General features: G+C 38.9%; 1 protein-coding gene and 1 long non-coding RNA gene across 2 annotated transcripts in view; one reads left to right on the top strand and one right to left on the bottom strand.

The window, feature by feature from the left end:
* Positions 1-258: 258 nt before the first annotated feature.
* Positions 259-27,889, bottom strand: part of RPS6KA5 (ribosomal protein S6 kinase A5) — a 31,523-nt gene continuing 3,892 nt past the window's right edge. The window contains exons 2-17 of the mRNA XM_081173007.1: positions 25,253-25,324; positions 24,310-24,528; positions 21,858-21,973; positions 19,825-19,932; positions 19,043-19,126; positions 18,448-18,551; positions 16,889-17,039; positions 15,205-15,366; positions 11,347-11,472; positions 10,564-10,697; positions 9,740-9,833; positions 8,512-8,682; positions 7,257-7,448; positions 5,310-5,469; positions 3,577-3,740; positions 259-525 (exon numbers count right to left, since the gene is read on the bottom strand). Of these exons, the coding sequence (XP_081029133.1) occupies positions 286-525; positions 3,577-3,740; positions 5,310-5,469; positions 7,257-7,448; positions 8,512-8,682; positions 9,740-9,833; positions 10,564-10,697; positions 11,347-11,472; positions 15,205-15,366; positions 16,889-17,039; positions 18,448-18,551; positions 19,043-19,126; positions 19,825-19,932; positions 21,858-21,973; positions 24,310-24,528; positions 25,253-25,324 (2,297 nt within the window). The 3' untranslated portion in view covers positions 259-285. The remainder of the gene's footprint in view (positions 526-3,576; positions 3,741-5,309; positions 5,470-7,256; positions 7,449-8,511; positions 8,683-9,739; positions 9,834-10,563; positions 10,698-11,346; positions 11,473-15,204; positions 15,367-16,888; positions 17,040-18,447; positions 18,552-19,042; positions 19,127-19,824; positions 19,933-21,857; positions 21,974-24,309; positions 24,529-25,252; positions 25,325-27,889) is intronic.
* On the top strand, positions 329-27,395 carry LOC308576009. The gene is made up of 3 exons (XR_014002999.1): positions 329-427; positions 22,592-22,655; positions 26,443-27,395. It is a non-coding gene; the product is annotated as an uncharacterized lncRNA (long non-coding RNA).

Raw genomic sequence — 27,889 nt, 5'->3', positions numbered from 1 at the left:
TGATCCCGCAGAGGCATTTGCTAACAGAAGAGATGAGATTCAATTCTTACTGAGTTCCCCATTTCAGTCTCCAGTGCCCACCCCATGAATCTGCACCAGAGAGTTGGGGGACACTCCAGAATAGAGTTAATGAATGCCTCCCCTATTTTAGTGGACACCTCCACTGGATCAGAAGTCCTTCCATCAGTAAAAGGGTATCAGTTGGATTTTCCATACACATATAAACACTCTTTTTAAAGGAATGCATATGCCAGCAAATTCTTCATCAGAGCAAATCTCTGTTTTTCAGTCTGAGAATTGGAAGATGCTCTCTGGATTATTGCTGTCTGCAGGAATTGCTGGCTGCAGGGTCTTTGTAGGAGTAGTTTTACCATGCGAATGAGAAGAAGAAGAATGAGAACTTTCACTGGAACTGCTTCGAGTCTCGGTACTTGTACTTGTTTTTTTCATCTTCCTTCTTTTTGCAAGAGGTGCCTTGTCAACATTCTGTAGGCAAAATCCTTCCCTCTTATATTTGTTAAAGGCCTATTTTAAAAGATAAATGCATTTGTGTATATTCAAACTGAAACCAGTTTTTATAGTTGCTTAAATATAAAAGTATTAAGAATATTTCCCCTAAAGAATTGCATTACGGACTTCAAAATATTTTTAGCAAAAAGACTTGATTAAATATCCAACAATTAATATACCATTTAATATTGTTGTAGGCTACAATCCTAGCTTCTAATGTAAATTTACCTATTGTTCCTGGCAGTTTCACAAATGGTAGGTATCCTAAAAGCAGAAAGAGGCTTCCATACTACAAGCAACAAGCCTAATTCATTCCACCATTTCTTCCGGAAATACTTATTAGTCTCAGGGGCTGTACCAAGAGGTCCTAGGCAAACTACATTCTGATGGACTCACACCTTTACGTGTCAGACCTAGACCCAGTGCAAATGCAGCTTTAAAGGTTGGGGCAGAGTAAGCATCAGTGATGCTGGAACCTCAGCAGCTATCAAACACAATGTGGTGACACGAAGGCCTTCTGACACCCATTTGAGGGGCTTAGTCCATATCTTGGCTAAATATGAGGCCTGGAGTCAGTTGTAGATTTGGTGACAGAAATGGCTGCTGGGGCATAAGAGTTGACAACTTATTACCGTAAATTTCGCTCTATAACACGCAGATTTTTTCTCCTAAAAAGTAAGGGGAAATGTCTGTGCGTGTTATTGAGTGAATGTATGGTCCCTGGAGCTGACTCGCTGGAGCGCAGGGGCAAAAATAGGCAAAAATCAGGCAAAAATAAGATCGGGTGGGTGGGCGGAGGGAAGGCGGAAGCTGCTGCTTTCCTGCATTCTGCCTCAGGGTCTTACTGCCCACCCGCTTCTGTTGCTGCGTTTGCTCAAACTCAACAAAGAGCAGGGAATCCCCTGCCCTCCTGGCAAGCAGAGGGTTAAGGAAAGGGTCGAGTCCTTCCTTCTAATTCTTTCCTAGCTCCAGCCCACCACCTCCTCCTCTCCGTGCTCTAGGGACTCGCAGGCAGCCGAAAAACATGCAGGTGGGAGAGAGAGAGGGCTCGCTTGGGGGGGGGCTTTTGCTTTCCTTTCCTCCCCCCCACCCCGTTAAACCCCTCCCCTGCATTCTTAGCCAGCTGCTTCTCTGCACACCCCTCTTGTGCTCCTTGTCCCTTCTGTGTTTTTCCTTCCCTCCCCATTTAAAACGTGGTGACAAAGCACGGATCCACATGGATCCTCAGGATTTTTGCATTGGGTCACCCCAAATTCACCATCAGATCACATTACATGTCCATGGCTACAGTCTGTACCAAAAAAATCACGCACCCACTGTTGCCTGGGGCTGCAATGGTGCAAAAACGTGGTTACAAAGCATGGATCCACAGGATCTTTGCACTGGGTCACCCCAAATTCACCATCAGATCACATAGCATGTCCATGGCTACATCTTGCACCAAAAAAATCACGCACCCACTGTTGCCTAGGGCCGCAGTGGTGCAAAAACGTGGTTACAAAGCATGGATCCACATGGAGCCTCAGGATTTTTGCATTGGGCTACTCCAAACTCACTGTCAGATCACATGTCTGTGGCCACAGGATGAACCACAAAAATCATACATCCACTGTTTCATTTAGAATATTTTTTTTCTTGTTTTCCTCCTCTAAAAACTACGTGCGTGTTATGGTCTGGTGCGTGTTATAGAGCGAAAAATACGGTAGCTTTGTGGGAGTTGCACAGGGTTTGGGGGAAGGGTACCATCTTTCTCAAATAATAGTAAGGAATGGAAGAGAATTTGGTTTAGGTTTTAAAAATTAGTTTAAGAAGTACTTTTGAGGAAAAGAACTATAGAAGGTTGGATTTAGAAAGTGCTCTTTTCAGCGTACCTTTATCCTTCGTTAATGCAGATTCTGAATCTCAAAAGATGGGTGTCATAATGTTTGTATTATTATTATTATAATCTTTATAATACTTGTATATTCTATTCTCTTAGCATCTCAAGGCAGCTGCCTACCAGCTCCATCTCGGATGCTGACTGAGACCCTACCTGCCTGCAGACTGTCTCACCAGAGTAGTACATGCTCTGGTTATCTCCTGCTTGCATTACTGCAATGCACTCTATTTGGGGCTACCTATGAAGGTGACTTGGAAACTACAACTAATCCAAAATGTGGCAGCTAGACTGGTGACCGCCGAGACCATATAACACCAGTCCTAAAGGATCTTCACAGGCTGCCAGAACGTTTCTGAGCACAATTCGAAGTGTTGGTTCTGACTTTTAAAGCCCTAAATGGCCTTGGCCCAGTATAGCTGAAGGAATGTCTCCACCTCCATCATTCAGCCTGGACACTGAAGTCCACTTCCAAGGGTCTTCTCATGGTTCCCTCACTGTGAGAAGTAAAGTTACGAGGAACCAGGCAGAGGGCCTTCTCAGCAGTGGCGCCCTCCCTATGGAACACCCTCCCATCAAATGTCAGGGAGATAAAGAATTACACAACTTTTAGGAAGCATCTTAAGGCAGCCTTGTTCAGCGAAGCTTTTATGTCTGACATTTTATTATTTTTTATATTTTTGCTGGAAGCTACCTAGAGTGGCTGGGGAAACACAGCCAGATGGGCGGGGTATAAACAACAAAAATTTTTTAATTTTTATTTACATTTAGTTTGATATATAAATGCAGCCCTGGCTTTAGCCAGAAGAAAAAGTGAGCAGGAAGGATTTTGTAAGCGGAGATCATTACCTTCGGGGCAGACAACTATTGGCAGAACCAGAAACAGGACCTGATGTCTCAAAGGTTTTTTCAACAGTAGTTTGAGTGTTAACTCTTCCAATTTACCCCTCCCCCCCCCACTATTCTCCCAATTTTACATCATGATCCACATGTTCAAGAACCCCACTGGGACTAACAGAGAAAGCAGGGGTGCCTCATTAAAGGGGTCAAGGTGAAGAATCCTCAGTTTGAGATAAAGCTGTAGACATTTCTGAATGTATATGGAACTAAAGTGCATCCCACTTTAAATGAAAGGCTGACAAAAGAAGCACATGGTTTAATGTTTAGAAAGTAAGACTATATGAGCTTACATTAAAGGTTGCTTTGACATAAGAGTGTCCAGCAGCTCCTGAAGATCCTAAATTGTCTGGAGTCATTAACGGGTTGGATGACAGTTGGCTACCATCTTGAAGCCATTCATTGTATCTCAAACTGGTCATTTTAATTCTCTTATTTGGATCCACTGTAAGAAGTCCTAATAGGAATTTATTAGACATTCTTAAATCAATGAACCACAGTTTATAAATGAATATTAAATAAGGAATACCAAACCCATAAACAAAAATGAGCTGCTTCAACAATCCAGATTATAACTTTAAATTTAGATTTTAGAATCATACAAATCAATCTTGAATATACCCAGACCATCATTATTAAATAAATAGTTTATAACAGTATTTATTGAGTATTTGTAGAAGTTGCATGGAATCATTTCATAACATCTAGGAAATAAGATTAAATTATCACGACAGCAGCTATCCTGAAGTGTATGAACTCCAAACTTTATTTAACAGAGTATATAAAAGTAAATGATTAAAATGTATCAGACTTTTAGTTTAAAAAAACTGCAAATACCATGTTTCCCTTACATATAACTTGTTAATATTAAAAAAGGATATAAGCATGTTAGCTCGAGTCAATATCTAACCTAAATCAATCCCCCTCCCAGAAACAATGAGTTCAAAAAACCTATGTAACAAATAACAAATTTGATAATTTCTCAGATATGAATATTTATACTCTAGCTAACTCTAGGCATTTTATTTTCACCTGATGAAAACAAACTGCTCTAGTCTTCCCAGTAAGTATCAAACCTTGCTTCAATCAGCCAGCTACATCTGCTGAAATTCCTTCACCCACAACATGTATCCTTAACCTTTTCAGATATGGGACCCACTTATAACCCATTTGGGTACCCATTTATTATTTTACTATACATTTGCATGGTGGTAATGCTCCTGTTACAACTCACAGTGGATCAGGCTGCAAACCACTATTGCAGCCTTTCTCAACCTGTGGGTCCCCAGATGTTGTTGAACTACAACTCCCATCACCCCTAGCTAGGAAGTCCAGAGCTCAGGGACGATGGGAGTTGTAGTCGAACAACATCTGGGGACCCACAGGTTGAGAACCGCTGCACTATTGGATCCTGACCCACCAGCTGAGGACCAGTGTTCTACAGAACTATTAAACTACACAATTGTCCTCTTTTTTACCTGGCCTATCTACCTATTAATCATAAACATTTCAATTTTACTTGCTACTTGGCTTTCTGAAGGTGGGGCTGGGTCAAAGAAGCAAGAAGTAGAAATGAGCAATACGGGGAAGATGACTTTTTTTTACTGCTGATCTAAATCAATGATTCATATTAATTTAAATCCTTATACTGTTTTCTAACTATTTTGTCTTCAAAAGTTCCCCCTAATCAAACTATCCAAATATTTTGTTTCAACTTTCACACTTAAAATTTTGGGGTATAAGAGATTAACTGAAGCTTGTCAGCAAAAGATTGGTGCAGACACATTAGGTTAGGACCAAATTAATCACAGGCAATTGTACGTATTGTACTATCAATACCAATTAAATCAAAGGCAATTGTATGTATTGTACTATCTTCCTTAGAAATCTTCATTTTAATTAATTTCAAGAATTATACTACTATATTATAGAATTATTCTATATTATAGAATTATAGAATTATACTACTAACAGTTACAGGAATTACTAGAAACATAGTAAAGAAATTCTGGGTCAATATATATACCTTGTATCAAATCTTTGGCTTCCTGAGAGACATTCTTCCAAGCATCTCCTTCAAAAGAGAACTCTCCTCTCTTAATTTTCTTCATAATTTCCAATGCACTTGTGCATGTTACATTTTTATCTTGAGACTGGAAGGGTACTTGTCCTGAGAGCATTGTATACTTTTCAAAAATGAAAAATTCTGAATCACTACTACATATAGGGGTGTGTGTATGTCTGTGTGTGAGAGAGAAATGTATACACAAACACACACACAAATTAAACGTGCCATAACCAATCTACAGTTAGCTAAGCAATTTACATTATATTAGGGGGGAAACAGGACAATTTTTACATGTCCACACAATTTAAGATAATATTTTCAGAAGTTACAGAACAGTTGAGGTTTAGTAAACTTTCCTGAAACCAAGTGATAAAATCTCCAGCATCAAATATACTATCCTTTTGGTGTTATTTCTATAACAGTGGGCCATGCAGAAAAACATAAAGACTTTCTCTCTTAGTCATTATTAAGAGCTCGGTAGCCAGATGAGGTATCACACGTTCCCCTCCTGCACTACACACCCTGCACTAGGCATAGTTAAGGGATATGTCACAACAGGTATTAACTGAGCTTAAGACTAATGAGATTTCTTGATTACCTATGATTTGAACTTGATTATGAAATCGTGCTTAAGCAAAGCTGCTATGGAAAAGTGTGTGGTTCTGTGGTCCACTCCTTAACTCGGATCCAAGCTTTCCTCCTGTCAGCAGGAACATCACTTGCATGGAGTTCCACTGAGAGGGCATTCCCACCAGTGGAAGGGATTTTTGCCGCTACCTCCTCGCCCTGCAACCCCTTGCACCCGCTTAATGACTCACTTGGCCAATTCTGGACCCTCTGGAAAGGTATGTGGTGACTGCAAGGGGGCAGCGTAATCAGTAGAAAAGGACCACTGGTCTTATATGAAAAGTATTATTCCTTGAGTGATAAGATGCTCTCAGATGGGAGCTCCCCTTAGCACTTGAAGGCAGAAGTACAACTATTGTAATTTAAAGGGCCTTGCTCACATCCAGCCAGCTTCTACCAGCATTCCACCATCTAAGCTGTGAAATCCCACACATAGACAAATATGAAACAAGCCACAGGGAACACAGAAGAGCATAGGCTCAGGTCATGTCTGGATGCACATGGCCAAACTCCCTCTGGCGGCCCACCTTTTTATTCACTGCCTTCTTACTGCTTTTTTTGCTGACAGGCAAAGTAGTCTTGTCAGTTATCATTATCAGGGGCACAATGGAAGGAATGACAGAAAGGGAAATTGTTCCTCAGTTAAAGGCACAGGTCCCTGACCACTTGACAAGTGATGCCCGTTGAGGAGCTGATGTCACTAAACAGGCTGAGAGAATGCAGTGCTTATGGGCTACCTTTAATTTTAAGCGGTTGTCTCTTGACTCTGGCCAAAGTCTTCTCTAAAACTGCTGTAGCACTGTCTGGGAGCTAAAGAGACAATAAACACCACACAGACACAACCTCTCGGCATGAAAGCAGGAGTAAGACTGGTGGTAGGTAGCTGGATGTGAGCAAAGTCCTCTAAATTAGCAATCTTGCCTTCAAGCATTAGAAGGACTTCATATCCCACCTGAGAACATTTTCACTCCACTCAAATGAAAATTTCCTCCTTTCCCACTTTTCCCAGTGTTGTAAATTCCTACTTCTGTCAGCGGGAATGGATCAAAAGCCTTTGATTTGCAAAAAGCTAAGGTTGAATTCAATCCCTCCCCTCTTAACTATGATTAAGATAGCCAATATTATATCTGCACAAGTCCAGTAAATACACATTCCACCAACTAATGGTTAGCACTCATACTTTAATCTGGGGCCATTATAAGCAACCCTTTCCCACTAGCAATCTGACCAAATGCTTGTCAGTTATTTAAAAATGCAGAATAAAATGAGCAAGCTTACCAAAATGACTCCCAAACTCCAGAGATCACATGATTCATCATAGCCATTATGATTTAAGAGCTCTGGTGCAGCATAATGAAGGGTAAAACACGGCGTTTTAAGAGGCTGATTGTCAGGTGGCTTTAAGCGGGCAAATCCAAAATCAATTATTTTTATTTCTGAACTATCATTTTCATCTGTAAATAATAAATTCTGAGAGAGAGAAAATTAAGTTAGAGATTTGCAAGATATGCTGTCAATATAAACCTAAATACATTATTTTTATATACTTGAGATAACTGCAGTTATGCCTTCTGTTAGGGATGTGGAACCTGTAGCTCTGCAGATATTAGACTACAACTCACATCATAAAAACGTAGGAAAAGCCTGGCTGGATCAGGCCGAAGAAACATCTAGTCCAGTGGGCAGTCAGATGCCTATGGAGTGCTTGCAAGCAGGCAATGAGCACAACCATGCTCTCCCCACTTGCGATTCCCAGCAACTGGTATTCAGAGGCACACTGCCTCTGACAGTGAGGTGGAACATAGTAGCTGTCATGGCTAGTATTCATTGAAAGTGCTATCCTCCATTAATTTGTCTAATCTGCTATTAAATCCATCCAAATTAGTGGCTATCACTACATCCTACAGGAGGGAATTCCATAGTTTAAGCACACGTTGTTAGAAGAAGTACTTATTTGTCCTGAATTCTCTGATATTCCAGTTCTAGTATTACTGGAGGGACAGGACTTCTCCCTATCTACTCCCATGACCATCGGCCATGCTGGCTGGGGCTGATGGAAACTGGAATCCATCTGAGAAACACTTTAAAATACATATATATTCCCGATAGCAGAATTAAGTCATCACCAAGAACAGAACACACACAATTAAGTGAAGAGAGCAAAAAAAAAAAAAAAAAAATAAATAGTATTGTTTATATTATAATGTATATGCATTAGTCACCTCATAATACAGATTTTCTAGACAACACAGAATAATGCTAATAATAATTGTAATTAATTATATCCCGCCTTTTTCCCTGATAGGGACCCAAAGCGGCTTACAGCTAAAATAGAAAAAGTATAAAATAAAATACACATGCTCAATGGGCAGTCCCATTGGCAGGAGGTGCAGGTAAAATTTACCACAAGCAGAGATAATTCATTTCATACTTAATGAACAAATCGCAACACATGAACTCCATCCTAATGAGAAAAGTGAACTGTCTCTATCATTACTAGAAAACTTATTACAAGAAGCTGAAAATGTCATACCTCAGGTTTTAAGTCTCTGTGGACTACTCCTACATCGTGCATGTGGCTCACCGCTGAAACAAGTCTACGCATTATATAACTAGCTTCAGTTTCACTGAAGTGCTTCTTTTTCTGGATACGTTCAAGTAATTCTCCTCCTTTCAAAAGTTCCATTACTAGAAAAGTGTGGAGCTATAAACAATATATTTGCATGCAAATTCTTTTTTAGAACATTTATTTCAAAATGCAAGGGACAATAATCAGCTAGATGTATTTAATATTCAAGTATATATACTGTTTACTTTTAAATTCCTCCAGGTTCAAAAAGCTATTGTATGTATATAGTATACTAGAGTCTGCCCCGCCCCCGGCTTATTCTGCTCGCCAACCCTGCGTATCCACCAACCCCCCTTTCTTTAAACATCACCCACCCCTTTGCCTATCCCCTCACAGCTCTCCCTCTCCCTCTCCCCAGCTTGCCCAAACCCCCAATCCCTTTTAAAGAAAGGCAGAAGGCACTTCAGAGAGCAGCTTGGTCAGCTCCTCTGAAACATCTCTCCCTGCTCCATTAAACAGCTCCCCTGGGCTGCCTGCCACAAGCACTGTTTATGATATACGATGTCTTTATTGTCATTGTCCCATGCAGAACAATGACATTGAAAAACTACATAAAACATTCAAAACCCCCTAAAAACTCTGAAACCCCATTTTAAAATACACTCTACTATGTGTTTCCGTGCTCTCCTGCCTGCTGTCCCTCACACTGGGGTTGGAGTGGTCATCTGTAGACAGCTACGTGAACAACAGACCATGACAACAGCCTTAGATTTTTTATTATACAGGAAGGCATACATGCAGAGACAGTGGAAGACAGGAGTGCCTGGCGTGCTCTGGTCCATGGGGTCACGAAGAGTCGGATTGCAACAGTAGCACTACCACCATGCAATTGTATGGTAAAAGTTAAGAAGCAAATATTGTGATTTGAAACTAACTCTAGCTACATAATATTCCCTTCCTGGGCAAGATGTTTGGTTAGGGTGCCAGGTGTGGGTAAGCCTGGAGAAAGCAGATTATCTATGCCCATTCCTGTACGGTTTCAGGCCTGGTTTTAGCATCAAAACAGCCTCGCATCCTACCTGGCAATCAAAATTTGGCTTCCAGGATCTCATGCCTATACTGTGCAAAGTCAGCTTAGTTTGCAAAATGTTTAGTTCACAAATTATTCTACAATATTTACTATTTCAAATACCTGATCATGGTAAACTTCATGCAGCTTCACGACATGGGGATGTCCTTCGCAAAGTTTTAAAGCTGTTATTTCTCTCTGAGTGTTGGCTTCTAGCCTAAAATATTAAGAAGTCAGTTTGTAACAATTTAACAATCCAAGCATTTCCTTGGACCTAAACAATTATGAGTCTGTACTATACAAACTCTAAAAATATCTTATAGGGGCACATTTGGCTGTATTGTGAACAGGGCAGCAATTTGGTAGTAAATCTTCAGATTAATGAATCAAGTACCATATGTTTGCCTTTTAAAAGACATGTTTGTGCTTTAGCAGAGTCATCTTCTGAGTTCCTTCTTCGGCTACACCCTCAGAAGCAAGGAGGACAGCAACTGGGAAAGGGACCTACTCAATGGTGGCACCTCAATCATGAAATATTTTGACTATATAGTTTGTGGTTTTATATTCTGGTTTTGTTCTGTGAACCTCCCTGAGACCTCTGGGTATAGGGCAGTATATGAATGAATGAATGAATGAATGAATGAATCAATCAATCAATCAATCAATCAATCAATTAAAATTCTCCCTAGGGAAGCTCATCTGGCTGATGGTTTGCTTGTCTTTTTAGTGTCAGTCAAAAGCTTCTTTCTTTCCCTGCATTTTTATTTGTTAAACCATTATTCTTTAACCACTGCCATTATTTTATGCTTTTTAATTATGTTGTTGAGTAAGCGGCCCTGAGAATATCTATATTGAAGGGCAGCAGAGGCATTTTTTAAGGTAAAACAACAAAAAAGCTATTTTCATTATTCAAATTTATAAGAAACAACAAGAAGAAAACATTTAACCTTTTACTAATGATTTTTACTGCATATTCTTGGCTAGTTTTTTTGTGTAAGCATTTTCGACAGATGGAAAAACTTCCTTCTCCCAGTGGTCTTTCTTTCAGGTCCAGTTCATAGTGAAGATAAAACGAAGAGTCCTGCAAGAGATAGCAGTAGAGAGGGAAACTGGCTGTATTTAGTAATCTTTACTGAATAAAAGAAAAAATAAAAAGAACAAAGTTACTTGAGAATTTTTAATTACAGCAAAACATATTTTGTGCTGTATTAGAATACCACAGGCAGCAACCAATTTGTGCAGGGGTTCCATTCCTGGCCCTCGCGAGTGTTGACGGAGCACCCATAAGCCCATTCCGCCCCCATCCCTCCCTCTTCCAGGTCCAAAACTACCAGTACATCAGTGGTCACGTGTCAGTTGGATGTGCCTAAAAAGATCACCACCTGTACTAATTGCAAGTTTACAGTATGTCCTTTTTCCTGCCTTGGGAAATAGCAAAGTAATGTAATATTTGTTTGTTTATTTAGACTTCTGTACTGCTCTTCATCCATAGATCAGATGGTAGCTTACGGCATAATAAAAACTTAAAATACACAACATAATAACAAGAAAAACAACCCACACAGAGACACATTTAAAAGGCCACTAAGAATTCTATCATTAAATATTTTCTTTTAAAATATCTTAAACTGAAAATATCAGGGGGGAAATGCAAGTTATAAATACGTTATAAAACAGAGTTACATCTTTTAGTTAGGCCATTAAACTGCTATATTAAGTTTTAACACTACCTTCATCATAGCACTCCTGGCAATACTTGTAATTCCAGGTCGGTCCACTGCTGTCAGGAAGTGAACAGGATCCATAGTGGCTGCATTACGTTTGAATAAAATAGAAGGAGCAACAAAGGAGTATCCCTAAAGAACAAAAAGAAAATATATCCATCACGCCCAGAGTTTCCAGCTATCAAATTTTAATTTTAATTTCAATAATTTAGGGTAAGCGTAATTCAGACAGAAAAAAAAAAATCAGCATCCAAGATAAGCCAGAATCATTATATTCAAGGAAATTATGCACCTTCTTATCACCGTAAGAGGAAGCCTGCCTGAAAGAAATTAAACCATCTTCTGATCCATTTAAAAAAAAATCATTTAAAAGCTCAGTTTGTAAAAAAATAAAGAAAGCTAAAAAACTGACTCACAGCTTTTTCACTGGTGACAAAGGGTGATACGTCAAACTGGCTAGCTTCTCAAGAAACCTACAGTTAAGGTATCAAACAAGCTTACATTATGACTGGGTAAATGGATTTTTATCTGGTAAACACAAATGTTATATTCTAAAATCTCAGTGGAATTACCATGATTTATTCCTTAGTTCCAATTTTCTTTTATGTTCTATTTCTGATTTTTTAAAACTGTAAAGTTACCGTATTTTTTGCACCATAACACTCACATTTTTCCTCCTAAAAAGTAAGGGGAAATGTCTGTGCGTGTTATGGAGGGAATGCCTACGGGTGGCATGCCTGCGGATTTTCCTCCTCTAAAAACTATGTGCGTGTTATGGTCGGGTGCGTGTTATAGAGCGAAAAATACGGTAATCGCTCCGCAAATTTAATCATGGTTTTATAGTCGTGTGTGTGTGTGTATGTGTGTGTGTGTGTATTTAAATAGTTTAATGTCTTACATGTGTTCCATATATTCAACCTGCTTATACTGGGAGTGACATTAATTTTGAAAATATTCTCGTAAAGAGTTCCAACACGTTCCACAAAAATAAAACTGAAGCAAAATTCTGTTATACCGCCACCATTTAGAAGTAAGATTTCAAGAAAAACTCAATGTAAATGAGACTGGAGCGCAAAAATTCATTGGATGAATTTCACAATTTTTGAAGTTTTTGGAACTAAGCTGGAAGAAACCAATATATCACTGAGTAAGATTTATTTGGCTATGACTTAAATCTTTAGGTTTTGCATTGAAGAAACTCCATACATCAGTTGTTATTTTCTATTCAATTCCCTTGGAATTGTTAGGGAAAAATTCAGCTATCTTTGATGTGGAGCCTATCCATACTCTTACCATGAACACTATTAAAGTATCTCTCTAAAATAATGCACTATATAGTGTTCATCAAGGTTTTTTAAAAAAAATAAAAATAAAAGAGTGGTTAACACTTTTGATACATCTGATCCTGCTAATTTAATAAGAATAATATATCTACCTGTTATCTCGTATTTCCTCTTGGACTACCAAGGACCTGTTCTGTAAGATAATAGTAACACCTCTTTTTTTTTCATCAGAAGAGCAAGTAGCATACAAATCTTCCAATTTTAAAAGAAGGATCTGCTCCTTTCTTTATATTTTTATTTTTTTTCCATTACAGTTTACATTTAGACTAATTTCATACATTTGAAAATTTCCAACATAAGGAGTCCCATTGCCAGACTTATTTAAGGGAAATAAAATATGAGCCAGAACATCTACATGGACATCTAACAGGGAACCAACTGAAGCTCTTCTCCTCCACTATAGGGAGAGTTTGTGACAATGCTTGGGTTTCATACATTCGAACTTCCCCTATGTAGATAAGGTGATGAGGACACTTTGCACGAAGGATTTTTAAACACACAAACCAGGGCAAAGCATTATCAATCACAGACGGACTTGAATCAAGTACCTTGCATGTGGCCTGGCTAGAATGGGTCCATTTAGTTTTAGTGGTAAGCTTGTTTTGCCTCTCTACTCTTCTGCTACCTTCTCCTCTAAAACTTCAGTCACTATTAAATTCTGCTACCTTCCCCATATTTTGTCTGTGTACCAAAGTCTGCCTCATGCACAGCCCTCAGACAACCGTCTCAGGCTGTTCCTATTTCGCTTTCTTATCCTGAAAGCCTTTCTGTGGTTCCCGTCTGCAGCCTGCTCTGCTTTCCACACCAGCTGAAATTGCTTTCTGTGATACATATCTCATCCTACTTCTCTTGCTTTGCTGTACCCCTCACTTAGATGCCACAGTCCATCCAGCTCATTGAAAAAGGTCCGACCCTGAAGAAACAAACATAAATCTTCTCTTTCCTGAGAGGCACTGACTCTATAGTGTGCAAGACTAACAAAGACTCTCCTCCCTGGAAGAGAGGGGAGTGGTTGTGGGCGGGAGACCGAGCTCCGCCCCTGGTAGGGGGCATTAGCCCCCTCCCCTCCTACCTGGCTGGCGCCCACGCCCACCAGAGGTGGCCAACCAGGTGCCTCCGGGGGGCGTGTGTAGCAGCTTAATGCTGTGGGGCCAGCTCCGCCTCCTCCTCATTCGTCGTCGTCCCTCAGCGAGTATTGTGGTATTGGTGGGTAGGTTAGGCATTGGATTCATGTGTTGTGCTGTGTCAAGGGCTAGGTGTGGCCATCGCCTATGCTATCTACCGTGGGTTATTCCGTTAAAGGAATCTGGCGGTCATGTATTCTGTCCGATGCCTGCTTGGCGGGAGGCCATGGCATGACCCTCGGTGACATCAGGGGGTGAGCCTATAGTTGGATGAGCATCAACAGGCTCCACCTACTGTTGAATAAACCCACCACCTATAGTCATCCAATGCCTAAGCCAATACCCTTTCACTGCTGTAATCAATAAAGTTGTGGCCTTTTCTTGCCCATTAACCTTATATCACGTGCCCTTGTGTATTTATTTCACATAGCGGGGTCGGGCCCTCGATCCACAAATATATTTCCTTGCTCTCTTCTATTATTGTCAACTATAAGAGTAGAAGAATAGATGCACATATACTGCTTACATTTCTTTTTTTGTGCCCATTTTGAAGTTCATAGAGCTCTAGAGTAGCCCTTGTACACTAGCAGAGTTAAGCAACATGGCCCAGATTCAACTAACTGGGCATGCTAGTAAAAGCCAGTGCAAGGGCTCCCACTAGTGCAAAAGAGCTTTCCCTTCCCTCCTCCCCCACATGCCCTCCGCTCCTTCCCCAAATCCACTCTGGAGAGTTGGGAGAACCCCCAGAATGGTGCATGGGGGGAGGGGGGATCATTCCATCTAGCAAGCAGAAATGCTTACACTGACAAAACTATAAGAGAGGAATGTCAAATCCCTCACTGTGTCTCAGGGGGTTGGCAGGAGGGAATCAAAATTAGTTTTAATCATCATCTTTGACTATCTAATCAAGATTTAATACCTTTGCCTTCAAAATCAGTAACAATTTTGATCTGATGACTCCCAGATTTATAAATGATGCTTTACAGCCAACCTACAGCATTACTTGCCATTTTTACTTTTCTTTGCATACTGTCAGTCACCAACTTAACTCAATGCATTTCAAATAGTGCTACACAGCCATATCTTTCAGTGTGGGATATATAACTGATGGTCATATTTTTTATTTTATAATTTTACTTGTCAACTAAGTCTGCACTTTTTCTAATGATCCTAAGATGGGTTACATAGTCATGCAAGCATGACTATTCCTTCCCACACTATAGTGAAGGCATAATGATGAGACTTTATTCAGTCCATTTGTTTATGTTAGTATCAAAACATCTCTAGCAAACTTCATTCACTTTAATCACCTTCAGAAACATCACTACATTTTATTTAATTCTGAAATTATCTTTGCACGAGTTCCTAATAATAATAATATTATTATACGCAATTACCTGGAAAAGCTTATCTGCAGCTTGTGGTGTGCTTGCTGGAGAATATGTTGGGTCCATTTCTGTAAACTCCTCTGCAAAGTTACTAACATCCAATTCATCACGAATTACTGGTTTAAATGGAGCTGGCACTATTTTGGCAGCCAAGTCATTCCAATTCAGTTTCTAAACAGAAAGTAATTTTAGAAGGTAATGAAAGAAGAACAAAAGATGAACATTTCAGCGGACAAAGAGAATTTCTCAGGGAAGTTTAATAATGATTTACAGTGCAATCTGATGTACATCCACTCAGGAATTAAGTCTCATTATATTAAGTGAGACTTACTCCCAGGTAAACGTGTATAGAACTGCAGCCTAAGACTTCAGATATGTTCTTTGGGCAAATATGGTTGAGCATAAATACAGACGATGCAACCAACGCTTTGCTCTCCACTTTGTTCACAAACTTCAGAACTAACATATTGTGCTTGCAATCTTTGCTTATTTTACTTCAGCCTTCTTAACTATGACTTACATTGTAATCCTATTAATGTCTATTCCCAAGTAAAGCCTGCTCTTTTTAATGGGACTTACTCCCAGTTAGGTGTGTATAGGAGTGAAATTTTTAATTATCTTTTACAGGCAACTCCCAATTTACGTGAGGGTTATGTTACAAGGCACCGCACATTTAAGTGAAATTGTGTATATTTGAAACACCCCATTCTGCCCCCACCTCACACCTTTTAGTGACGTTTTCGGGTCACTTCTGGATTCAGCACGATATGCGTGTGCACAGTCACGCATATAAATCAAGGCTTGCTTGTACTTTAGAATCTTTCAGTTGTGTCAATATTTATTTATTTTTAACACAGGAAGAGGAGGAGTTTCATGGCTTTCCCTGGAGATCACATTCTATCATTTTCGTACCGCAGAAAACCTTATATGTAAATAATATTGTATAAATAATAGAGTAATTATGGGAAATTAATATGTAACACTATGTATTGTGTTAAATTTGTAAGTAAGTACATTAAGTGAACTATAGTAAAAATAAGGTCAGGGGTTTGTGTGCTCAGAATGAGTAATAGTTTCATATGAGTTTTAAAAGGGCATTTGAATACTGGCGGGAGACAGCTGCAGTTGGCTTGGGAGAGTGTTTGCAAGGTTGCGGCAAGGTTAGTAAGATACAATAGGATCAGCATTGTTGTTGATCATTGTTTGGGGATAAATGCTGATATTTACCTTAGGCCTATTTAGAAGGGTAGATTGGGTTGGAGTGTTTGTATGGACCCAAGTAGCATGTAAGAATGCACATAATTGAAACCATATGCTTCTGTGCAATGAATAATTGTAAACCTTTTTATTACTTCTGTTATCAATATAATTGCTGCATCATACACACAGGCAATTTGACCAGCTATGCTAGAGATGGCAATTATTTAAGTACTTGGTATCTGTAGTGGCAGACAAAAGAACGAGGATTTAAAACACCTGGCAGCAACCCAGCTCAGGACTATACCCCCGAAAGAGAGTGAAGCACATACAGGGGAGTTGAGGTGGATCTGAGGGTGATGTCAGAGAACCACGTTGCTAAGGGGAAGTAGTATAACAGTCCTTTCTCTAATGCCTGCCAGGCGTATTTCTAAACAAAAAGTAACATGTTTCCAAAGCAAAAATGAAAAATAGACAATATCTAGTTTTGTTTCACCTGGAAGAAGGGATGCTGTTTTATTTCATCAGCACCATTTGAACCACAGCCCAGTCTTTTCTTGGGATCTTTCATCAGAAGACCTTGAATTATATCTTTGGCTAGAGCAGTCATTTCTTGGGGATAAGGAGGTTCACTTTTCAATATTCTCCTGGAGAACAGGGAGAAAATCACAACAAGGTAGTGAAATGTTCACCACATGTGAACATTGTAGAATTGTGGTCATAAAGTGGTACAAACTGTCATATGCTTGTCAAGACAGCTGGGTCCACCTAGTGACTACTCCAAAACTTTATGGAGAGCCACTAGCAGAGTAAAGACTCTTGCTACCCAGATTTTAGTACCAGTCCTGCTACCTAAGACCCTTTGAAATGGTGGTGCCAATAAACCTTATCTAGGAAGCGTCAATATGACCCATCAATGCAGTGTTTCTCAAGAATTGGACCTAGGGTCACTTTCAGTGGGCCTCAGTGTCACAGCCTGTTCAGCGTCTCTACATTTGCTTGCCCTGACCTCCATCTGTGCCATAGCCCACTGCTTAGATCAATACCAGCACTAGCAACTCACTGCATGCTGATGTTCCAGGGATAAGGGATGAAAGAAATTGGCAGTTGGAAGGGTGGGGAATTAGGAAGAAGTTGAGTACCAAAGGAGAATAGGAGGGGAAATTACAGAAGATGAGTAAAAATAATTAGAGAAACCCATCTCCACTTACAGCAGGAAATTCTTTCTAAAACAGAACGGCTGAGTAATAATACCTCCAGAGCAAATGTTTGTACTTAGCTTGCGGAAATCTGAACTACAGGATTCTTTGCCAGAAGGAAAACAATGTGGCAAAGAATTTAACCATTTCCAAAGGTGTATTATAAAATCAGTAATTATTTCTGTGACTGATGGGCCTCTGTAATTTTCAGTAGTCTCACATGGGCTCTAAGAGTAGAAAGTTTGAAAACTCCTGCATTAATTGATATATCCTAGCTGCTTATACAGGAAGGTTTCTAAGATGCAGTTGCTTTTTCCAATTGCATTTATTAACTTCAAACAACATTGGCAGACTGTGCTTCTCTTTGAATTTATGCCTAAATCAAAATAAGTATTCAACTTTTTACTACCTTTCAGAATAATATTAAATATGATTTTAAAAAATCATTTCTGGATAAGTAGCAGGGATATATCTACCCAGTGCTTATTTAATGGATTATATTTTATCCTGCAACCAAGAGAGGGATTATCAATTAGAACATTCACAGGATCATCAGCAATATAATACAGAAGCTCCTACGGGCATTCAGGAATCCATCGGTGACATAAGAATTTGTGGGTGGACCATCTTAATAAGCATATTTTACCTGTGAAATGGATCCGGTGCTGCAAGTCTAAAGCTCAACATAAAGTACTCTGACAACATCCAGTCGAGCTCTGTAGAATTTGTACACTACATCTTTTATTGTAATCTGGTTTCCACAAATTGTTAAACAAATGTAGACTATATAAAATAATATTTTCTTTAAAAGTGGAGTTTAAAAATCTAATAATTTGCAGCCAATTTTATAACTTACCTAGATATCTCAGTTTGTGAGTTTCTCTCCCCATCAACAGTAAAAGGTGATGCTCCAGTTAATAATTCATACATAAGAACACCTAGACTCCACCAATCAACAGCCTATAAAATAATCATGTAAGTTATAAAAGCAGAAAAATACACTAAGCCAATACAATTATTCTAAGAAATAACAATTATCCAGACTGCTATCTTCACAGCTAGAGGTAAATCAAGATAGATGAATTTATAAAATAGAAATAAATTATAAGTGAAAGTAAAATTATTATAACTCATGTGAAGGATCTGGGCTTTACTGTCCTGGACTGACTGGATGCACCTTGTTTTATGGATTGTTGCATATTATATGGGACTATATCTTTTTGTCTATCGCCCGTCATTCTTGTCTATTCATTTGTGGATTATAGGGTTAACTTGTGTAACTTGATTCATCCTGGGGTAGTCTTATAGAAATAATTTCCCCCTTTATCTGGTAGCACTGAGTTCGTAAGTAGGGAAGAGTGGCCTCAAGCAGAGGGGTACATTTCCCTTCCCTCAGCAACATCTAAATGTTTTACAAACTTCACCATATGCTTTATTAAGGAAAAGCATACCTTATCATGACCTGTCTCCCCTCCTTTGACAATATCTGGAGCCATATATTCTATAGTTCCACAGAAGGAATATGCTCTTTCATTCTGAAAAAAAGAAGGCACACAACACACTAACTGATATCAGAATCACAAGACAAAATGAGGATAAGAGAAAAGACTAACAGTTCCTAGCACCTCTATTATCGGTCCAAACTGACAACTCTGAGAATAGATGCTACTTCATATATTATAAATATAAGTTGATCACGCAGGCTGAGGCTGATGAGTGATTAAGACCAACAACATCTGGAAGGCTACAGGTTTTCATATAAGAATCAAGATTTTTATTTTTTATAAACCTACATTCTCTGATCTACCAAAGTAGCGCCTGCTGTCATTTATCATCACAAAAAGAAAACACCAGGTGCCTAAGTGGAGCCAAACCATCAACAATTACTCTGTTTTTTAAAAAATGATAAAGTAGGTATTTACTGGTAAAATGACAATTCTTGGTTTGCACATAACACTAAGCCATGATTTAGCCAAAGTGTAGCTTGTCTAAGTATTTGAACCCAGAACCAATCTTGGTTTGTCTTGCAGAAACAAATGTGAAACCATGGTTTGTTGTAGGCTTACAAACTATGTTGTAGACATATGATCAATTGGAGAACAATCTTATGAAGCAAATTCTGTGCTCAAATGCATATGTGACGATTTCAATGAGAGCTAATATTTCAACTTGTTTATGTTCTGCCTTCATTTATACACTCACTTGTTCAAACACTTCATATGAAGATACTCACTTCATCACTAACAAACTCCTTACTCAAGCCAAAGTCAGTCAGTACCACATGGCCATCAGAATCAAGCAGAATATTCTCAAGTTTTATATCACGATATATAATTCCCAACTGAAAAAAGAAATTTAATTCATTATATACTAGTAAGCATATTAAAGCATGCTCATAATTATTAGAATGCTAAATACACTGAGGTGTGGTTATTAGCATTAAAAAACCTATCTGTGCTCTATATTTACACAGGGTGGCCTGATTTAAATCAAGTTTCCTATGAATAAATCTTCATATATGTATATTTAGAAATGGTGCAGAGCTGACATTAATTTACAACTAAATTATTAACATATAAACAGAACACCAAATGGAGAAATGTATTTTGTATGCTTGTAAGATAACCTGCTTTTTATTAATTTTAGAGCAATATTATGCTACTTACCTCTAGAAATAATTCTGAATATTAAATCAAATACTTTAAATACTCCTATTACAACTAGCAGGTGTGACAGTTTATGGAATAAAGAAAATGACACACTGGACGATATTGTCTTCTTTGTAGTGCTGGTCATTTTTTATTCACTCTGCTTTGGCCCAGCAACACCCACATTAAATCAAAGTAGCAAACTAAATTAAATGTGCATGATTGGTAAGTCAAAACAGGAACTGAAGTTTCTGGGCAGACTAGAGAAGATTTTTTCTATGTGTAGTAAGCATGGCGTAAATATTTGAGAAATGATGACATTTCTTCATTTAGAAAGAAAAACTTTTTCAATTAACCACTGTTTGTTGCTATCTCTGAATCTAGAACTGCAGTTACAAAGCAGGATCATTAACCAGTTTGAAGTTGGCTTCTTTTGATAATCTATAGTTAAAACTAATCACAATTTCTCCCAGATTATACACAATGACACACAAATAGTTGAAAATGGAAGCAAATGCTTCTGACATGCCAGTGGTGGGGTGCACAAACCTGAGGCTTATGCATTTATCTCTAAACCACTGGATGCTCAGGTCCTGCTTACCAAAGACATCTGGTTGGCCACTGTGAGAACAGGATGCTAGACTAGATGGGCCACTGATCTGATCCAGCAGGCTCCTCTTACGTTATGTTATTGACTCAAATCTTGATTATTAAGGCCAGCGACCCACATAACAGAATTATGACACAATCCAAAATATGGCTATGGGGAAATACGGTGAGCCTCGTTTCATGCACACACTGCCTGGGTTCATGCTTCACACTAAAACATGATTTAGTGCAATATGCAAAAACTGCAGTGATCCTCAGGCTTGTATACTTCTCTCAACCCTTTCCTCTTCTTGCATGGCCAAAGAGAAGGAATCTGGGTTCTACCTTCAGTTAATCATAGCTGGCCATGTCATCCTGATCTCAAACTTATGACTAGTTTCAACCTGCCAGTCTAAGAACCTTAAGATGACTTGTTTGAAGTTAACAATAATTAACCACAGACATTTAACACGCTACTTGCTGTGTGGTGGGAGGTGAAGGAGGTATTTTGTACATAGGAAGAACCTTAATATTGGTTCACATTTAAGAATAATCCATAACTATATGCACAACCTGAAAGAAGCTGGAGAGAAATTCTTTCATGCCTCCTTCTCCTGTGTATCCAGAAGGATTTCACTAGCATTTAATGGCAATTTCCCCTGATCCTGCCTTGTGATGCTGTTGGCTTGTTTTGAAACAGGCCAGTTTGTTTTAACCCACAATCTCTGTTGTGCATGGCACAGCAACCCATCTTAGAGGAAACGAAATGTTATCTTTTTGTAAATCACTTTGAGATTGTTTTTTCAAAAATAATCAAACAATGTATACATTCTATTAACAAAAAAAAGAAAGACAACTGGCCATAGGCATGTTTTTAATAGGACTTCTTCACCCATGCTGTTGCAAACAGCATGTTAAATTTTGTCATGTCTAATGTTTATACAGTTTAAAGCGCAAGTCTTCTTTCCCCCTTTTTCACACTTCAAAAAACACATGGAATTTCTCAGGAAAGTTCAAATCATAGTTTTACCTTGTGCAGGTGTTCAAGTGCTAACACAATCTCTCCAATGTATATTCGTACCTCATCTTCAGTAAATCTCTCTCTCTGTGAAAGATGAGTAAAAAGTTCTCCTCCATTTATGTAATCTAAGATACAGGAAGTTGATTATTTAATGTAGCTTTATTTAAAAAAAAACAACAACAGAAAGCAGTATCATCTATTCTAAATTGCTCAATTTTGCTCAGTAAGAATAACAGACCTTTAAGAACCCAACTACACGTTACATGAAAACTCTGACAGACCCCAAGGAAAAGCTGCTCTGAGACAACCATTTGTAATAGAAAAGAAATGACTCCACCAGGGTGCTTGACCCAGAGTTCCATTTCTCCCCTCAAAGGATTCTTCCAGGCATTTAACATGGGATGACAATGCCTCACTCACTCACGTTTTAGAGGGGTGGGGATTATGCCATCCTTGCCTAATCGGTCTGTTTTCTCAGCAACCGTATGAAGTTTTCCCCTACTACAGATCAGACCAAAAAGAAACACAGTAGCGGTTCCTTATCACTGTTTTTCCCTTCTTTTTAAAAGCTCCTCCTGCTGGCTTGTGTCATTAATCACTTCCTCTTTCCACCAGTGTTAATCTAAATAGTCCTCTAATTAGCTTGTCCTCCAGAGTGCATGTTTGTGTGTGTGTTTAATTACCCTTGATGCAAAGACAGAAGGAACTGAAGTTTTAGAATTTGAACCTCTCTTTTTCCTTAGAACAGAGAATGCACAACCAGTGTGAAAGTCTCTGCATTAACTTCTATCTCATTGCTGGGAGGAGGTAAGAATTTCTAGAAATATATAAACCATGAGTAGTTGGGTGAGAAGAGAAAAGGCTCAGCAGAATGTGCAACAAAATTCCACTAATGTAGATGCTCTAGTTACAGATAGGTAGCCGTGTTGGTCTGCCATAGTCAAAATAAAAAAATTCCTTCCAGTAGCACCTTAAAGACCAACTAAGTTAGTTCTTGGTATGAGCTTTCGTGTGCATGCACACTTCTTCAGATACTCTGATGTTCTGTTGCAATTCTGGATGCAACATAAAATGGAAAAGAAACAATTAGAGAATTTGAAGGGCCCTCTCCTTCAGGAAGCACCAAAAATCTAATTGGCCCATTGAGTTTCAACTACAGGTTCATTTAGAGTAGGGCTGAGCACGAACCACAAGATTGTAAAATAGCTTGATTCAGCTTGGACCAATTCAGAGGCTGCCCAAGTTGACACAGGGGTCCAAGCCTCATGGGCCAAATCTGACTTCCTGATGGACCAAGACTGACCCATGGGCTGCTGGTTGCCCAATCCCTGGATTATATACTTGGCCCGTCAGTCACAACAGACTTCTCATCTTGACATCATCTTTAGATACATAAATTCCACTTTTGCAAAATTCTCTCCCTCAAAGCATTAGAGTTTGAGAGCACTGGTAAACACAGTCTCTCTAATTACAAGCTAGACTAGTCAATCACAATGGAATTCTCCTTCTACATAGTCTCCTCACTCTAGCGTTTGCTCTCTCTTCTCCCTGGATCCCAACTGCTGAAAGTGAAAATAGCCACTTGTCTGCAGCATTTTTTTAAAAATGTCTAGATCACCGAGGTGCCATGAAGCGCTTCAGGGGTACCAATTTTGATTAAAACCACCTTGTAGAGATCCCTCTTTGCCTCTGACAAGCCCAAAATCTCTCAGAGGCATAAGAGAAGCTTGAACAAGGGTTATGCAACTGAACTATCTGTAGCCGTGAACTGGAAACCAAAACTGACAAGCTGTGTTATTAAAGGAAAATATTCAAAAGCAGGGTGGGAGGCGGGGGGCAGGATTATAGTCTTGTCTAGATGTGTTAACATTCATGAACCTGAAGTGGGGCATGTCAGCACTGAAGGGAGAAAACTTATCTAAGCTGCCACACAGTTGGTAGCCTGCATAAATACAATTTCAACACACATCTCCTTCTGATTTGTCAGAAGGTACTTATAAATGGCTTAAAACTAACAACCAGCAGCTCGTTGGTTTATCTCAGGTGCTCCAGTGTAACTGTGTTCCATTCCAGCATAGAACCACAAGCCAACCCCTTACTCTTCCACCCTCTGTCTTCTTCTCAGTACAACCCCGGTTGCTTCCTCTGTAACATTATCAGGAGATCTAACACACATAACGCATGAATGTTTGTATTTTCTAATGTGACTTGCTTTCAGATCACTGCAAAAATTGTCTATTGATTTCAGTTGGTCTGCTCTGAGCATGTTGAATACAACCTTATAGATCCATGATAAGAACAAATAATTTAAAAAGCATATTCTTCAGTTTGTAAACTCTTTGGATATTTATTATATTCTACCATTGACTGGCCTGGCACTCTTAACATGAAATCACTGAACTTTAATGTTAGAATTTTTTTTGTTTCAGTGAAAATATTTCGTTGTTATATTAAAACTTACCCAAAATGAGATGAAGCTTTGCATCTGTCTGAAACGCGTAATGCAAAGTCACCAAAAATGGTGACTGTCGGATGTGTTCTAGTACCTGCCGCTCAGTCTTCGTATGTTCAGTTGTTTTGGCTTTTTGAATTATTGTTGCTTTTTTCAAAACCTTCATGGCATATAACTTGCCAGCATCATGACCACTTATTTTCCTGACTAGAAACACCTTCCCATAAGCTAAAAACAAACATATGGCACAGTATAAAACACTCAAAAAACAACAGATATTTGTACGAGTAATTGGATACCATATGATTCAATTCCTATCACTTTCCCATCTTCACAACTGAGCAAAGTACCTAAATCAAGGTAATTCCAACCCTGTACACATAGAAAGATAATTATTGGAATCTCTGAACTCAATGGCATTTCTATACCTTGTTGACTGAAATAATACTGAATTCAAATGAAAAGTGATAATAGAAATGGAAAAATGAGAAAAGGGAGATGTCAGGATACATGGGGGATACCCAAGGTTTGCAAAAGCAGATTTTTTAAAAAAACAAAACAAAACAAAAACCTATGGTGGAAAACCACCCAATAAGTATTCAGCATTCTCAGCAGCCATATAATACTGAGTGTAAGTCTGGAAGAAGAAAAAGGGGGAACGGATGGTATAACTTGGAGGAGAGCTTGTCTGGAAGCACTTCTGGTAGAAGGGTATAGAAGCAGTCCTACTTGTTACTGCTATTGAGAAAAAAACAGGGTATGGGGAAGTGAATAGAATAGGATATCCTGAAAAGGATAATGGTCCCTCGCAGGAACCCTAACAAGAGCACTTTACATTTAACATATTGTGAATGCAGTCATTAAACTTAAGATCTTTTTAATAAAAAAAAACCCTACTTAACAATTGTTTTAATATTTTCATATTTAATTAGCAAAGAGAACCTATTCTTACCTCCTGTCCCAAGAACTTTCAGCAGTTCAAAGTTCTCAATGCCCACCTTCTCTACATGACCAGTCAAGTTTGCTAAGAAAACACAAAAACATTTCAGTGTAAAATTACTAGCTTTGTCTAACACACACACACACACACACACACAAACAAACACAAAACAAGGAACAAACAGGTCACGGCTGCTGTCAGCTGCTATCAACAATAGCTACTAGATGTCTAGACCCCAAACCACATTGTATTAAAACTGTTTAGAAGCCATTTTGTATTATAAATGAATAAATAAGATTAGAACTTAGCTTATGTTGAGACATCACAACATTCACAAGTTCTGCTGCTGTCAACAGCTGCTGATGTAGAATGAGGTGGGAAAACAAAAGTTCCCAGCCCTTCTTGCTTGCTGCCTCTCCTCCCAACTCTTTTATAGATGCAGAACTAATAATGGAACATTACTTGAGCTGGAGAAAACCACTGATTCCTGACATTCTCAAAACCTACACACACATTCTGCATCCCATCTTTTATCTCCTTTCCTCAAGAGAAAAGGGTCAAGTTCAGAGGCATAGAATTTTGCCTGTAAAATAAACTTAGTCCCTCCTATCCACTTCCCCCTTTTTTCAAGGCCATGGGAACTTGGTGAAGCAGCACTAGCAGCTGGGATATTGGCTGTGAAATGCATCCTATAAATTCTAATCAACTTAAGGGTTTGAGCAAGCCATTCCCCGCAACACTCAAGTGAAACCCCCTAACACACCATAGGCCCTGGAAGCTCACAACCCTTTTTGTTCTTTTAACATTGTTATCATAATTTACAAGTTAATGCAACCCCCCCCCCCACTACTTGGGAGTATACAATAGTTTTTGGGTGGCCACATGTCACTACTAAACTGACAAGCACTCACTATCCAAGTTTGCTATTTGAGTGACTGTTTTTATTTATGAAGGAAATGAAACATGGGTCATTTTAACATGTTGTAGAAATTATGGGTTGCATCCAGACCTATTTGGTTAGATTTAATTTCAGTTTAAATCAGTGAGATTCAAATGGGAACTATGTGCAACTAACTAGGTCCAGAGAGAAAAACCGGCATGATTTCAGGGGCTCTTTACTACAGATCATAACAGAGCTAATTCACATTTATTTCTGAAGTGGTCAGGTTCTAACACTGTGGTTTTATCACATTTTTACATAGGAAATGGTTGGTGTGAAACAGTTACCACAAGAAAAACTGAAGAGTTACCACATCTGAGGAAACACTACAAAAGAAAGACTGTGAAATTTATTTGCCTTTCAAAATGAGACTTCAATGTTTTTCTAACCAATGTAACAACAACTGGATGCCCATGCTGAATTGAAAAAGATATGTTTTTCTTAGATGTGATTCTTTCTTGCAATATCTACATATATTCATATATGTAAAATAAAACATAAAGAACAATTTATTTGAATAACAAATTATTGTGATTTTGCGGCAATACCTGAAGTAGCTGGGATGAATATGAACAAAGCATTGTTAACCCTACTTGCTAAGCCTATCCATTTTATTCATTTGCATGAATAAACTAAAAGTAATGAGTATGAGCTGTATGCCATTACAGAAGTACATCATGTCCATTAGCAGCAGCCTAGCATCTATGAAAAGCCAGAAGGCTTTATTCTATGTTTAATTCAAGGTGTGCCACAGTGCTATACAAGATGCCTACACTCTTGCTGGGACTAATGCGTCAAGAATTTAATCAGTGACATACTGTAAAATGTGCTTTTATGCAAGATTTTAGGCAGCAATCAAGCACAGGATAAAGGAGGGAGAAGCAGTAAAAAGAAAATGAAGCACTATAAACAAATCCCTCCCTAGCAGCCGTTTTGAGGGAAGCATTAATAATCATTTCAAAAAAGAGAGAAACATTCAGGGAGTTTTTGCAATGGTTTCCTTCCAATTTCTGCTTGATTTAGCTGGCTTATCTGTCAGGATGAATAACAGTCACAAAGTAAGGAGATAAAGTAGAAATTAAAAATGAAAAGCAGGTGTCAACTCGTCTTAAGTAGATAGTATATTTTGATACTTTATGTTCTCTGTGGCAACATACAGCAGAATACAATAAAAGTAAACATTGTTTAAGATGGTGGCACTTATTTTAAAACTGAAGATCTCATACTATATTGTTAGTGTTCACACACACAAAGGAGGACGTAATAGAAATACTGAGCCAACTATTATTTAAAAATGCTCTGAAAAAGATCAAAACTGGGTAGAACTGCTTGTCTGATCACTTTATTTCCCACCTCCCTAAACCCTTTACTGTAGATATTTAAAGTGCTAATAACTAGTTAACATGGCATATACCGTATTTTTCGCCCCATAGGATGCACCTAGTTTTTTTGGGGGGAAATAAAGAAAAAAAATTATTTCCCCCCCAGGTGCAGGGCTGGGGCGGGGAAAGCCCGAGATTCCCCCGACCCCAGAACAGGCTGCCATCCGCTAGCCGTGGGAGAGCCGCGCGGCTCTCCCACGGCTAGCGGAGCGCTGCGCGAAGCCCGAAGCTTGGGGCGTGCTGAGCTCAGCGCGCCCCAAGCTTCTGGGTGCCGGCAAGGTCTCCGCTAGCCGTGGGAGAGCCGAGCGGCTCTCCCACGGCTAGCGG

This window comes from Podarcis bocagei (assembly GCF_964188305.1).
Source record: "Podarcis bocagei genome assembly, chromosome: 1".
In the NCBI taxonomy this organism is placed as follows: Eukaryota; Metazoa; Chordata; class Lepidosauria; order Squamata; family Lacertidae; genus Podarcis; species Podarcis bocagei.
The sequence above is the reverse complement of the archived record's forward strand: the minus strand, read 5'-3'. Positions and strand labels throughout refer to the sequence as shown.